We start from the raw sequence: 14,012 nt of genomic DNA, 5'->3' as shown, positions 1-14,012 counted from the left end.
GTTTCAAATGATAAGCTATATAGATTGAGTTTAATTTATTATTGATGTTGTTTTCAGGTATATATCTCAGGATTTTAACAAAATTTAATATAAATAAAAAAGATGCGTGTATGTATGGTTTGGAGGTCAATCGGGTCATGTGTATGCATATTGGTAAGAGTAAGTATGTCACAGGATTGGATGGAAATATGGAAAAAGAAGGACAAAGTAAACCAATTATTATTATTGCATTGATAATATTGGTAAACGGTTGGGGGGAGGCAATTAAAGTTGCATTTAGATTATTCAAGCCGGACCCAAATGATGAAGTTTTCATAATTTGTGAAAATTTCCCATTAATTTCGAATAGCCAACGAAACAAAATGAGATAGATCATTGATTTTTGAGCATATTGACACTGGTAGTCAATAAAATAAAATAAAATAAATAAAGAACTAATTGGTATGGGGCAGGGTATGTCAAAGTACATGTGAAAGATGTTACGAACATCAAAATATTCGGTGACTTTACATTTTTATGGTATGGCATGACAGTATCTGCTGTATACGCCCCATATAACCTGTTAAGATAAAAGGATATGTCTTTGGTATGTTTGTTGCTCTGCCCCACGTGTTACTGCTTGTCTAAATAAGACCCTCTTTTTATATTTTCTTAATTTCATGTTTGTTTTGTCATTGAATAAGTAACTTTATATATATAAATATAAATGTTAATTAATTTGAGTTAGGCTTGTGATTAAGTAAAGTTCTTCTTAAAGTGACATTCTCAATTAAAAAGTGTTTATATCGTTTTCTTCTATTTATTTAGCTTGACAACGTATATGAAATTTGATTCGTGACACCCCCACCCCAACTAAAGCAGTGTTTCTATTACTTTTTAATATGGAATTAATTTCCGTTTGAGGGTGTGGGCTTAATTAATTGATTGATTAACAAAGCACACTTCACAGTTAAATAGAATTTAACTAAATCCTTTTAAAACTGGATTTTATTGTATATGAATAAAAAAATTTAAACTAAGTTATTCAAATTCTTAATAATTTATGATTAAAATATATTTTTCATATATATATGTGACATTTTAGTCTAGAGTAAATTTTGGATAAATTCAAACCCACATGAAAATTCTTAACAATAAAAATTTGTATGAAAAAATATAATTTGTGACGATTTTTCTAGAACTATATATAATAGTTTTTCTTCAATTTGTAGTAATTTTTTATAATTTGTGACAATTCTTAACGGGTTAGATTTATAACTATCACAAATTGTTACATGTAAGTTCATATTTATTTGTAAGAACAAAATATAATACATTTTAATTTCATGAAAATGAAAAATGAATAAAAAAAAATCTAAATTTTATCTAGATAATAAAGCATACTTTAGCTTTCATAAAATTTTGACTTGTTCAAACCTGATGAAACAAAGGAGAGAAATATGCAGAAGCTGATATATATTGCTTCTACGTCTAGTGTTTCTCAATGGAAATTCAAATATTGGAGAATTTTGAAGGGGCTTTGATTTGATACGATCCATATCTCGTACGAAAAATGCTCATACTTGGTGATGCACAACGACGGTATAGGAAACATGTTAGTTTTAGCTCATTGCATAAAATTTCGATTTCTCGACCAATTGGTATTAGCATATTTTCCAAATTCCATTAATGATTGAAAAAACACGTTTATTGTGTTGTAATATTTTTCTTTTTAAAATATACCTTTTTCCCAAACCCCATGTGGATATGACGGTATACCTATGATATGTGAACGTATTATATCAGTTATCAGGGGTATACTATATTTTTTTTTCTTTCTTTTCAACTATTATGTTTGATTATTTCGAAATAAATTATTGTTATGGTTGTTTTAGAAGATTCTTATGATTAAATAACGTCATTTAATACTAATGATTATTATTATTTAGTTTTTATGCATGATTACCAATCATTGTATATTATTATTTGTCATTATATTATCAACTAATAAAATATTATTTTAAATATGAGCTTTAAAGTAGTTACTCTAAAAAAAAAAATACCATATATATGTGTGTGAGAGAGAGATTGATGTATCACGAATTTGTAGTCTAATACATTATTATTGATTATGAGCGAATTCTAATAAATATTAATTAGGTTAAGTTTTTATAAGAATCAAGGTCTTGGTGATTATGTATTTTTCAACAAGATAAAGACAACATGAGAAAGTGATAAATATCTAAAAAAACATTTCGACACTCAAACCAATTAATATTTTACTAGCATGATAGGACCCGATGAAATAAATACTTATCTACTGTACAACAGCGTTGATTATATTTATAGATGTCTAAGTTGGACTAGATTGTTTTCCTTGAGGCTAAAGGATATTTCAGAACTATAATACCCTATTTAGGCATTTAGTTGGAGATACATGATAATTTTACTCCAAATCAATTTACAACTCTTTTGGTTTTGAGCCGATGTAGTAGTACTTTTTTTATCTTTTTATGAAGACTGATGCAGTAGTACTCTGAGTTAAGTTGACCTATATTATTCAAATTGGACCTCAAGCTTAGTCGAAAACACTAACAATTTGTGATTAGAGGAAAAGTGTTATTATAATTATTATTGAGAATCTGTTGTGAAGAAGTTGATAGTGTATCTGACATTTAGTAAATCTACATGAAAACGAAAAATTAAGAAAATTCAACACAAAAACATTGATTTTGAATGGTTTCTCTCTTCATTTTCCTTATGTAGGTACAGTGATAATGTTGAGTGCTAACCAAAAAAAGAAAAAGGTACAGCGATAGTAAGTCATACTCACCGACTCACCCAAGCCCAATTCAACTTATTGGAACCTACATGCATATATATATATATATATATATATATAGCAAACTCCAACAACTCTCTCAATGCAATTTAATGCAGAGAGAGAGAGAGAGAGAGAGAGAGTAGTGCATTTCTATGGCTTAGCTGCAAAAGTCACAGCTCATCAGTATATGAACCAGTCACGCAATGACCCAAGAAAGAGCTAAGTAACCACAAAAGAATCAAACACAGAAACAATCTTTTAAGCTGGCTTGAATAAATGTTATAATTATATATTAAGGTTATTATCACTAGCTTAATTAGTAGTAACTTGAATGTGAACCTTGCATTCTATCTAATCCTTAATGATAATAAATATTCCATCTTCTTTTCTACCTTGTATATTATGACACATCCACCACCTCCTACCCCATTATTCCTACCTTCTCCACGCTAGTTCCTTCTCATCTTCACTTTTTTTGCCTTTTGCAACGTACATTGCAGTTTGCAGTTGCAGGGCACCTTGTAGTGTTAGCTACCACTAGCTTTTTGTTTTTTTTTTTTTCTCTCTCTCTCTCTCTTTCAGGCCAAAATGTCAGACCGGGGTACCCTCTCCGGTGACTCGGCCATGGATGATGCTAAGAGCAACAAAAAGGAACATAAAGTTTCTCTGCTGAAACTCTTCTCTTTTGCTGACTTCTATGACTATGTCTTAATGGGTGTTGGTTCTGTTGGGGCAATTGTACATGGTGCTTCTGTTCCCGTTTTCTTTATCTTCTTTGGAAAGTTGATTAATGTCATAGGCTTGGCCTATCTTTTCCCCAAGGAAGCCTCTCACAAAGTTGCCAAGGTTTGTGTTGTTGTAGTAACAACTAACAAGTAACAACCTTTTTTTTTTGTCTTGTCCACTTCCTAATTAAACTTCTAAGGTTAGTTGGAAAAAAAATACTACCATGATGCTTTTTATCAATTGAAGGGTAATTTGGACTTAATTGCATTCAAGAAATGCTATTCTCTTATTAGCTGCATGTGTTTTAATGTAGTAATTTTTTTGTCAATTTTGCAGTACTCGTTGGATTTTGTGTATCTAAGTATAGCAATATTGTTTTCATCATGGACAGGTATGGAAATGGCCTAGTAAAAAATCATATATAATCTCTGTTAATTTAATTTGTCAATTTTATTAATGATGGAGTGATTATATAGAGGTGGCTTGTTGGATGCATACTGGGGAACGTCAAGCTGCAAAGATGAGAATGGCTTATTTGAAATCAATGTTGAATCAAGATATCAGCTTATTTGATACTGAGGCTTCAACAGGAGAGGTCATTTCTGCCATTACTAGTGACATTATCATTGTTCAAGATGCACTATCCGAGAAGGTATGCATTTGCATTTTAAGCAAATACTCCATCATTATTTCATGCTTTCCACTCATTTCTGGATGTATATTTTTTCTATCATCATTAGATTATAAATTACTGAGATGTTGTGCAAAGACAAGAATATTGTTATTTCCTGGTCAATTTCAACTTTAACCTCGTTAGGTTTTCTTTCTAGCTCCTTCAATCTACCTATAATTAAATGGTTTTCATTATTGTGACCCCAAAACTGGTTTTCATTATTATTTGTCCTTCACTTCTGCGCTGTCAATTGGAGTATTAATTTATGGCGCTTTCCCCTATTATTCAGCTTCTCCAAAGCAAGAAAATAAAGAGAAATATTTTGTTAACATCATTTTTGTTTACATAATTGCATTATGTACTTTTGGTAAAATATTAAATCAACTGACTGAGAATGAAAGAGACCTTTTCTTTAATTGATATAGAGGTAGGTAAGATCACCAGCTAATGAACCAATAGAAAGAGGAAACTCTTCTTCAATAAATATGATGGTGGATGTGAAACTTTTTTTCTTACTGTATAATTTTTTTCTTAAAAAATGAAATAATCCGAAATTTGAAAATAATACGGTATCCTCTATTATTATAATTTTATAAGTCTATAATATTACTAATACTGTTACATTACTAAAGTGTCCTTGAAATGTTGATTTAAAAAGAAAATAGTAATGCAGAACATTTAATATGGAGTATCTAATTAAGATTAAGATATAGTATTAAATGCTTCTTTCACTATCACGCGCACTGGTTCGGGACTCTCACTCGAAGCGGTAAAACAATTACTACACCTGTTGAGTGTTGACGTTCTTTAATTATGGTCATTGTTCTTCCCTTCTTCTGCTTCTGCCTTTGCTTTGTTTCTGAGTTCTGACACAGTTGATTTATGAAAGTCGAACACAGTGGATTTAATAGCATTCATACGTCTGGTCGATATGGTTGCGTTCCCTTTAAGGTTTTGCGCTTTTTAGCTTAGTTGCATGTACTTCGAATATAATGCACACTTACTCCAGGATGCATGCAATTATGATTAAGCATCTACCAGCACTAGCTAGCTGTGTGTGACCAGTCAGAAAACACGTATCCACAACCAAAACATTATTGAGTTTCAATTTTCAAAGCCATCTCAATGGTTTCACTTTACCCTTTTAATCCAATATTTATTTATTAAAGACCATCAAATTGACCTTGGTGGTTATTAATTATTTATCAGAAATAATTTTTAAGATAATTACAAAAATTAATAAACTTATTAATATAAAAATTTATGCTGTACTGTTCATATACTCCATATTATTAATTCTATTAATAATTGTGCAATGGCGGTAATTTAATTTGTGAGATTGATCATAGTTGAAGGTTGGTATTTACAGGTGGGGAACTTCATGCACTACATAAGCCGATTTGTAGCGGGCTTTGTTATTGGGTTTGTTCGAGTGTGGCAGATCAGTCTAGTGACACTTTCAATTGTACCGTTGATTGCCCTTGCTGGAGGTCTTTATGCATACGTCACAATTGGCCTTATTGCAAAAGTTCGAAAAGCCTACGTGAGGGCTGGTGAAATCGCTGAAGAGGTAAATAATTGACTCAAATTTAACTAAATGCTGAACTGTCTTCTACTTTCTGCACATAATCAAATTGAATCTTGCTAACAACATACTATAGTAGTATATCATTTGATACATTATTTTACTAGTAATTGGAATTAATTCGGGATCATTGAATTTCACTACATTAAGAGTGAAACTTACTACGGAGTTTCTTGTTTGCATGAATTTCAACTAATAGTAATATAAATAATGTGTTGCTGGTTCTTTTATACTACTACATGACCCATTAATATATACTTGATGTTATTAAGTGAATGTGTTGTACTTTCTGTGGGGTTCAGGTGATTGGCAATGTTAGAACGGTTCAAGCATTTGCGGGAGAAGAAAGGGCAGTAAGATCATATAAAGCTGCACTCATGAAAACTTACGTAAACGGTAGAAAAGCTGGTTTGGCAAAGGGCCTGGGCTTGGGCTCCATGCACTGTGTCCTTTTTCTATCGTGGTCTTTGCTTGTTTGGTTCACTAGCATTGTTGTTCACAAGAATATTGCCAATGGAGGCGAGTCTTTCACAACCATGCTCAATGTTGTCATTGCTGGCCTGTAAGCTCTTGCTATCTTTTCTCTCATATTTGGCCCAAGCCATTTTATGTGTGTTTGGTTTCACATTAAAAAAATGATTTTAAGTCCTGAATTAATTTTAGATAATTTTTCACATGATTGGTTCACATCAGAGAAGAATTCACAATTGATTCATAGTGTTATACAAGACATACTCGGAGAGTTATTAACACTTGTACATGATAGAATAAGTTGTGTGCTTTCTTTGGTTTTAATTTTCATGCAGAAAGTGGCACATGCAATGCAGGGGTAGATTAATTAGGCAGATACATTGAAATTCAATGATACTACGTTTTGCTGTTCTTCACTACAGTAAATTATTTACTATTAGAACTTTTGCTTTTAATCTTTAAGAGTTTAATTTCTATGTTGTTAATTATTATAAAAATCAACAAACTTGTCGTACACTACAATTTTTTATTGGATAACCGATGTAAAAGTGGTTTAAGGCTGTATTTCTTGTGTTAAGATTTTTTTTTTCTTTCTAAATTAAGGTATGTATGTGAACAGTAAAGACCATGTTTTGTTTCTCAGGTCACTGGGGCAAGCAGCACCAGATATCTCTGCATTCATCCGAGCAAAGGCAGCAGCTTATCCAATTTTTGAGATGATAGAGAGGGAGACAGTGAGCAAAAGTAGCTCAAAAACCGGTCGCAAGTTAGGCAAATTGGAGGGTCACATCCAGTTTAAGAATGTCTGTTTCAGTTACCCATCTCGTCCAGATGTAGCAATATTCAACAACCTGTGTCTTGACATTCCTTCAGGGAAAATTATAGCCCTTGTGGGAGGAAGTGGTTCTGGAAAGAGCACTGTCATATCGTTGATCGAACGCTTTTATGAACCAATTTCTGGTCAGATACTACTAGACAGGAATGATATCAGGGAACTTGATCTCAAATGGCTTAGGCAGCAAATTGGGCTGGTTAATCAAGAACCTGCCCTTTTTGCTACAAGCATCAAGGAGAATATACTTTATGGAAAAGATGATGCCACTCTTGAAGAACTAAAACGTGCTGTAAAGCTTTCAGATGCTCAGCCTTTCATTAACAATCTTCCTGATAGATTAGAAACTCAGGTAAGATATTTGATTTATGCACATTCCTTAAATATGTGGTTATACATATATTTTCAGCAGTTGCCTTTTTTTTTTGTTCCAAAATTTCCCCTTGAGCATGTAACATAGAAGGAAGGAAAAGAGAATCAAGGGAAATCAGAAATGATGATCATACTGGTTTTTTTTCTAAATAATTGAAATTCCTATTGGAGTAATTGCAACAATGAATTACAAGCTGTTGAAGATAAATATTTTATAAGTTATCATCTATTTGAGGAAAATTCAACAGGTAGCAACTGTAGTTAAGATTTAACTTCTCAGAAAGAAATTGCAGGGATGTAAATGCATTTGAATTATACTATATCGTAGATGATAAGTGTGTCAAAGGCTGAAAAATGGTTTCTATAACAAAGTAAAATATAGTGGACTTTTTATTTTCCTTAAGAGGTGATACCAAGTAATTTTATTTTTTCAGGTTGGTGAGAGAGGGATACAACTCTCAGGAGGGCAAAAGCAAAGGATTGCAATATCTCGTGCAATCGTGAAGAATCCATCAATCCTTTTGTTGGACGAAGCGACGAGTGCACTGGATGCTGAGTCTGAGAAGAGTGTACAAGAGGCTCTTGATCGTGTCATGGTTGGGAGAACAACCGTTGTAGTGGCACACAGACTCTCTACCATTAGGAATGCAGATATGATTGCTGTTGTGCAGGGAGGGAAGATTGTGGAAACTGGTAACCATGAAGAGCTCATGGCCAACCCAACTAGTGTTTATGCATCTCTTGTTCAACTCCAGGAGGCTGCTTCTCTGCATCGCCTCCCATCAATTGGTCCTAGCATGGGATGCCAACCAAGGTACTTCATTCTCATTGCCAAATACTATCTTAGTACCCGTGCAATTGTCATTTACTCAATTGCAATTATTTGAAATGAAATTTCTTACTTATGTCAACATGTGAGGTATTGGCATCCATCCATTAATAGTATTATTTGGAAAATGTATATTTATCTGTCTAACTTTTGTATTTAATGAAGTGACTATAATGGAGAAATCTAATATTGGAAACCTCAAGCTTTTCTGCAATTGAATGTTTTTATAGGCTATCTTGTCCATTATCTTTACATTTGCTACTTGGATATAACTGCTTATGATTATATATTTCTTGTGACTGCAGCATAACCTACTCCAGAGAATTATCCCGTACAACAACAAGCCTTGGTGGAAGTTTTCGATCAGATAAAGAATCTATTGGCCGGGTTTGTGCTGAAGAAACAGAAAATGCAGGCAAGAAAAGGCATGTTTCAGCAGCAAGGCTGTACTCTATGGTTGGTCCTGACTGGTTTTATGGAGTTGCTGGGACCTTATGTGCATTTATTGCTGGAGCACAGATGCCACTTTTTGCACTTGGAATTTCTCACGCACTTGTATCATACTATATGGACTGGGAGACAACATGTCACGAAGTTAAAAAAATTGCATTCCTCTTCTGTGGAGCAGCAGTTATTACTGTCACTGTCCATGCCATTGAACATCTTTCTTTTGGAATCATGGGAGAGCGACTTACCCTTCGTGTGAGAGAAATGATGTTTTCTGGTAATTTTGATCAACTGATTATTACTTTCTCTATCACTTATTCACTTGTCTTGCTATGAAATGCTTCCTTTCAAGCTTCTTACTCCTATCAATTTTACACTGCATGTGAATGTATGCAATATGTGTATGCTGTGTTACATATTTTATGGATTCATTATGTTCATGATCAAACAATTTTCTGATGAATTCTGTTTTAAAGGTGCTTTTGCAATTTACTGATTATTACTTCTCTTGTTCATCTGGCTGCAGCTATCTTGAAGAATGAAATTGGCTGGTTTGATGATACAAACAACACAAGTTCTATGCTTTCATCGCAATTGGAGACTGATGCAACATTATTACGAACTATAGTTGTTGATCGTTCAACAATTCTGTTACAGAATATTGGTTTGGTTATTGCTTCATTTATTATTGCCTTCATCTTGAACTGGAGAATAACACTTGTTGTAATTGCCACATATCCTTTGGTCATTAGTGGTCATATCAGTGAGGTGAGGTTCCTTCTTGCTCCACATTTCAACATTATGGAACTAGCATACCTGTTTGCGTTTTAATACTTCCCTAGGATCATTTCAGAAACTTTTTATGAAAGGCTATGGTGGAAACTTGAGCAAAGCATATCTAAAAGCTAACATGCTGGCTGGGGAGGCTGTGAGCAATATACGCACTGTTGCCGCATTTTGTTCCGAAGAAAAGGTCCTTGACCTTTATGCCAATGAGCTTGTTGATCCCTCCAAACGTTCACTTCAACGAGGCCAAATTGCTGGCATATTCTATGGCATTTCCCAGTTCTTTATTTTCTCATCTTATGGCCTTGCCTTGTGGTAGATGCTTTAACTTCATTTTATCTTAAATTAAATAGGTTTCTTGTTATAGGATAAATGTTTCATTAAATGGTGGTTACCCTTGTACTGAGAGTGTATACCTTTTGCAGGTATGGATCTGTTTTGATGGAAAAGGAGCTTGCTAGCTTTAAATCAATTATGAAGGCATTTTTTGTTTTGATAGTAACAGCACTGGCCATGGGGGAGACATTGGCCCTGGCCCCTGACCTTTTGAAAGGGAATCAAATGGTTGCATCAGTTTTTGAAGTGATGGATAGAAAGTCAGGAATATCATGTGATGTTGGAGAAGAGTTGAAGACAGTGGACGGAACAATTGAGCTTAAAAGAATCAATTTCAGCTACCCTTCAAGGCCAGATGTAATTATTTTCAAGGATTTCAATCTAAGAGTTCCTGCAGGAAAGAGTGTTGCCTTAGTGGGGCAAAGTGGTTCTGGTAAAAGCTCAGTGATCTCCCTCATACTCAGATTTTATGATCCAACATCCGGAAGGGTGTTAATTGATGGTAAGATACTTGAACTATCAACACTTTATTCATCCAATTAATTACTAGTTCACAAGATAAGTTTTTCAAAGTAAAATGACTAAGGCTCAACATGCATTTGCATGCATAAGTCAATCATTCTAGAGATGGGTTATTGACCACATTTGTATTCATAAGCCATGTGCATGTAACATTCTTCTAAGTTCTAACAATGATAAATCAAATTCTTACAGGAAAAGACATCACAAGACTTAATCTGAAATCTCTTAGGAGACACATTGGTCTTGTGCAGCAAGAACCAGCTCTTTTTGCAACATCAATTTATGAAAATATACTTTATGGCAAGGAAGGTGCGTCTGATTCAGAAGTGATTGAAGCAGCTAAGCTTGCCAATGCTCATAACTTCATCAGCGGTCTTCCTGAGGGTTACTCCACTAAAGTAGGTGAAAGAGGAGTGCAACTATCTGGTGGCCAAAGACAAAGGGTAGCCATTGCAAGAGCTGTTCTAAAGAACCCTGAAATCTTGCTACTTGATGAAGCCACTAGTGCACTTGATGTCGAGTCAGAGCGTATTGTGCAGCAAGCATTGGACAGATTAATGCAGAACAGAACAACAATTATGGTGGCACATAGGCTATCCACTATAAGAAATGCAGACCAAATCTCAGTTTTGCAAGATGGAAAGATAATTGATCAAGGGACTCATTCAAGTCTTATAGAGAATAAAAATGGAGCATACTATAAATTAGTCAACCTTCAACAACAGCATCAATTATAGCAAAATGGAAGAACATAACAAATGAACATGGATTTTTTATACTGTGATTTTTCATTTTTTTAGTTTTTTTCCCCCACGTTTATAGAGAATGATGTGGGTTGGGAAGCTTATGTCGGATCGGAATAATTTCATATACTATATATATGTTTGTAAGTGCTATTAAAAAGTAAAATGGCTTCATGTATTTAGTCCTTGACCCTCAGTTATTAAGCATCACCTCTGGTTATTACAGCTCTTAGCTTTATTGCTTAATTGGTATTTAACCTTACAAAAATATTGAAAATTAATATCTCTTATTCAAGGTGTTAATGTGATATCATAAATCCATCGTTTTTTTTATAGAATCATACATCCACCGTCAAAAATATAATTAAAATTATAAATATGAACATTGTAACTAAAATCTTTATTAACACCGGTTAAAAATAGGCACTCCATTGTCATGATCGAAGAGTTATCTTATATAGCAACGGTTGTGATTAAGAGGTGATTTTTAGAATTCATTAAAAGATAAAACAGTCTAAAAAAATGCGTACATAAAAATAAATGTCTCCTTTATTATTAGTATAGGTTACCTCAGACAAATGACATCTAAGAAAGCTATAAAATCATAAGGGAAGAGAAGGAGTGCTTGAACATTTCAGAGGAAAAGATCAACTTCAGCTCTTGTCTTATCTCATTGACAGTAAAAGCTTATATACACATGATGTATGGTTGTTATAATCGAAAGCTAACTAACTCAACTAATCTAACTACCCTAACTGATGCTGTTATATTGCTAAGAGCCCCCCTCAAGCTGGGAATGGATATTCATCATTCCCAGCTTGTTACAAAGATGCCGAAAAACAGCGGGTGAAAGGGCTTTGGTGAATATATCTGCTAGTTGTAAAGATGACGAAACCGGAAGGAGCTTTATGAGACCTGAGTTAAGCTTTTGTCGAACAATATGGCAATCTATCTCAATATGTTTAGTTCGTTCGTGGAAAACGGGATTAGTGGCTATTTGGATTGCTGACTGATTGTCACAGTATAATGTTGCTGGTTGAACGAATGGGACATGAAAGTCTTGAAGCAGGAAAGTCAGCCATTGTAGTTCGCAAGTAGTCGAAGCGAGAGCACGGTATTCGGCTTCGGAGGAACTTCGTGACACAGTTGGCTGCTTCTTGGATTGCCAAGAAACCAGAGAAGAACCAAAGTAAACTAAGTAACCGGTAGTGGACTTTCTTGAGTCTTTGCATCCTGCCCAATCCGAGTCACTAAATGCTCGGAGTTGTGCGGTGCTTGTGGCAGCGAAGAAGATACCAGATCCCGGAGAACTCTTGAGGTATCGGAGAATCCGAAAAGCGGCTTGAAGATGAGCATTGGTGGGGGCGGCCATGTACTGGCTAAGTTGTTGAACAGCATACGTTATATCGGGTCTCGTGTTGGTAAGGTATATTAGTTTACCTATCAATCTCCGATAAAAGGAAGAAGACTCAGCTGAGAGAGGGCTTCCCGAATCTGCCTGTAGCTTTGTAGAATAATCTATTGGTGTTGAGTTGGGCTTGCATCCCAGCATTCCCGAGACACTCAAAATGTCTAATGTATACTTGCGTTGGCATAAGTGTATTCCCTGCAAGCTACGTGCGATTTCGAGCCCAAGAAAGAACTTTAAGTCCCCAAGATCTTTGATCTTAAACTCAGAGTCTAAGAGGGTGATCATCGTTTGTATTTCTGCCATGCTATTTCCTGTGAGAATGATGTCATCCACGTAAACGAGAAGTATGGTGGTGATGTCTCCGGTAAACCGCAAGAAGAGAGAGTGATCCGCATTTGACTGGTGGAAGCCATGAGAGGTTAAGAAGCTTGACAACTTCATGAACCATTGTCTGCTGGCTTGTTTAAGGCCATAAAGGGACTTTTGGAGGCGACATACAAGCTTTGGGTTGTCAACAGAAAGTCCTGGAGGTATTTGCATATACACCTCCTCGTCAAGTTCTCCATGGAGGAATGCATTATTAACGTCTAGCTGCCGTAAACACCACTGGTTGAGTGCTGCAATTGCAAGAAGAAGACGCACCGTGGTGAGCTTTGCTACCGGAGAAAAAGTGTCAAGATAATCTAACCCTTCCATTTGGGTGTATCCCTTTGCAACCAGCCGCGCTTTATACCTTTCGATGGATCCATCTGCCCGATACTTTATTTTGTATACCCATCTGCACCCAATAGCCGTCTTGTGAGAAGGAAGAGGTGTGAGTCGCCATGTTTTGTTCGACTGAGGAGCTCGTAACTCGGCCTCCATTGCCTTAATCCAGCAGTCATGGCGAGAGGCTTCGGCATATGAGGTAGGCTCTGCTATGGAGGAAATGTTCATGACAAAGTTCCTATGTGCAGGAGACAAGCGTGAATAAGAAAGTACAGAACTAAGTGGATAACGAACAACCATTGAAGTATTTGGTGTAGATGAAGCAAGCTCTCTGTGGTAATCTTGGAGATACGTTGGGGCATTTTTGGTTCTTGTGGATCGTCTAAGGTTTGAAGGAGGGTGATCATTTGCAGGTTCATTGGATGGTGGTACAGAGATCACGGGTTGTGATGGGTGACTTTCTGTTTGTGGGTCACTGATTTTGTCGGAGAAGGGTTCCGGTGAGGGAGCTGAATATTCTGAGTGTATATGCTGGGTTTCAGAGTAATAAGGAAAATGGTCCTCATAAAACGTGATATTTCGAGAGACACTAACATCATTAGAATGTAAATCATACACAAGATATCCCTTCGTATGCATTTTAAAGCCGATGAATATGCATGGATGTGCCCTAGCATCAAGCTTTTGCCTGTTTGCTTTGAGTGTATTTATGTAGCATAGACACCCGAAAACACGAAGGTTAGAAATGTCACAAGGGTGTTTATGTAG

At 35.2% G+C, this 14,012-nt stretch overlaps 1 protein-coding gene across 1 annotated transcript; it reads left to right on the top strand.

Moving 5' to 3' along the window:
• The first annotated feature begins 3,012 nt into the window (after positions 1–3,012).
• On the top strand, positions 3,013–11,303 carry LOC100810688 (ABC transporter B family member 2). The gene is made up of 12 exons (XM_003533392.5): positions 3,013–3,649; positions 3,866–3,920; positions 4,006–4,181; positions 5,572–5,772; positions 6,090–6,349; positions 6,902–7,442; positions 7,897–8,276; positions 8,597–9,015; positions 9,265–9,506; positions 9,592–9,839; positions 9,950–10,362; positions 10,575–11,303. Exons 1-12 carry the CDS (start codon positions 3,392–3,394, stop codon positions 11,117–11,119), a joined length of 3,738 nt encoding a protein of 1,245 aa, XP_003533440.1. The 5' UTR covers positions 3,013–3,391; the 3' UTR covers positions 11,120–11,303.
• The last annotated feature ends 2,709 nt before the right edge of the window (positions 11,304–14,012 follow it).

The sequence above is a fragment of the Glycine max genome, chromosome 9 (genome assembly GCF_000004515.6).
Source record: "Glycine max cultivar Williams 82 chromosome 9, Glycine_max_v4.0, whole genome shotgun sequence".
Lineage (NCBI taxonomy): Eukaryota > Viridiplantae > Streptophyta > Magnoliopsida > Fabales > Fabaceae > Glycine > Glycine max.
Note: the sequence above shows the minus strand (reverse complement) of the source record. Positions and strands in the feature narration are given on the sequence as shown.

Bases quoted from the DNA above. Each gene is read 5' to 3' on its own strand.
- LOC100810688 (XM_003533392.5), top strand. From the start codon at position 3,392: ATGTCAGACCGGGGTACCCTCTCCGGTGACTCGGCCATGGATGATGCT. The intron at 3,650-3,865 runs GTTTGTGTTGTT...TCAATTTTGCAG, and splicing joins CCTCTCACAAAGTTGCCAAG to TACTCGTTGGATTTTGTGTA. The intron at 9,840-9,949 runs GTAGATGCTTTA...TACCTTTTGCAG, and splicing joins TCTTATGGCCTTGCCTTGTG to GTATGGATCTGTTTTGATGG.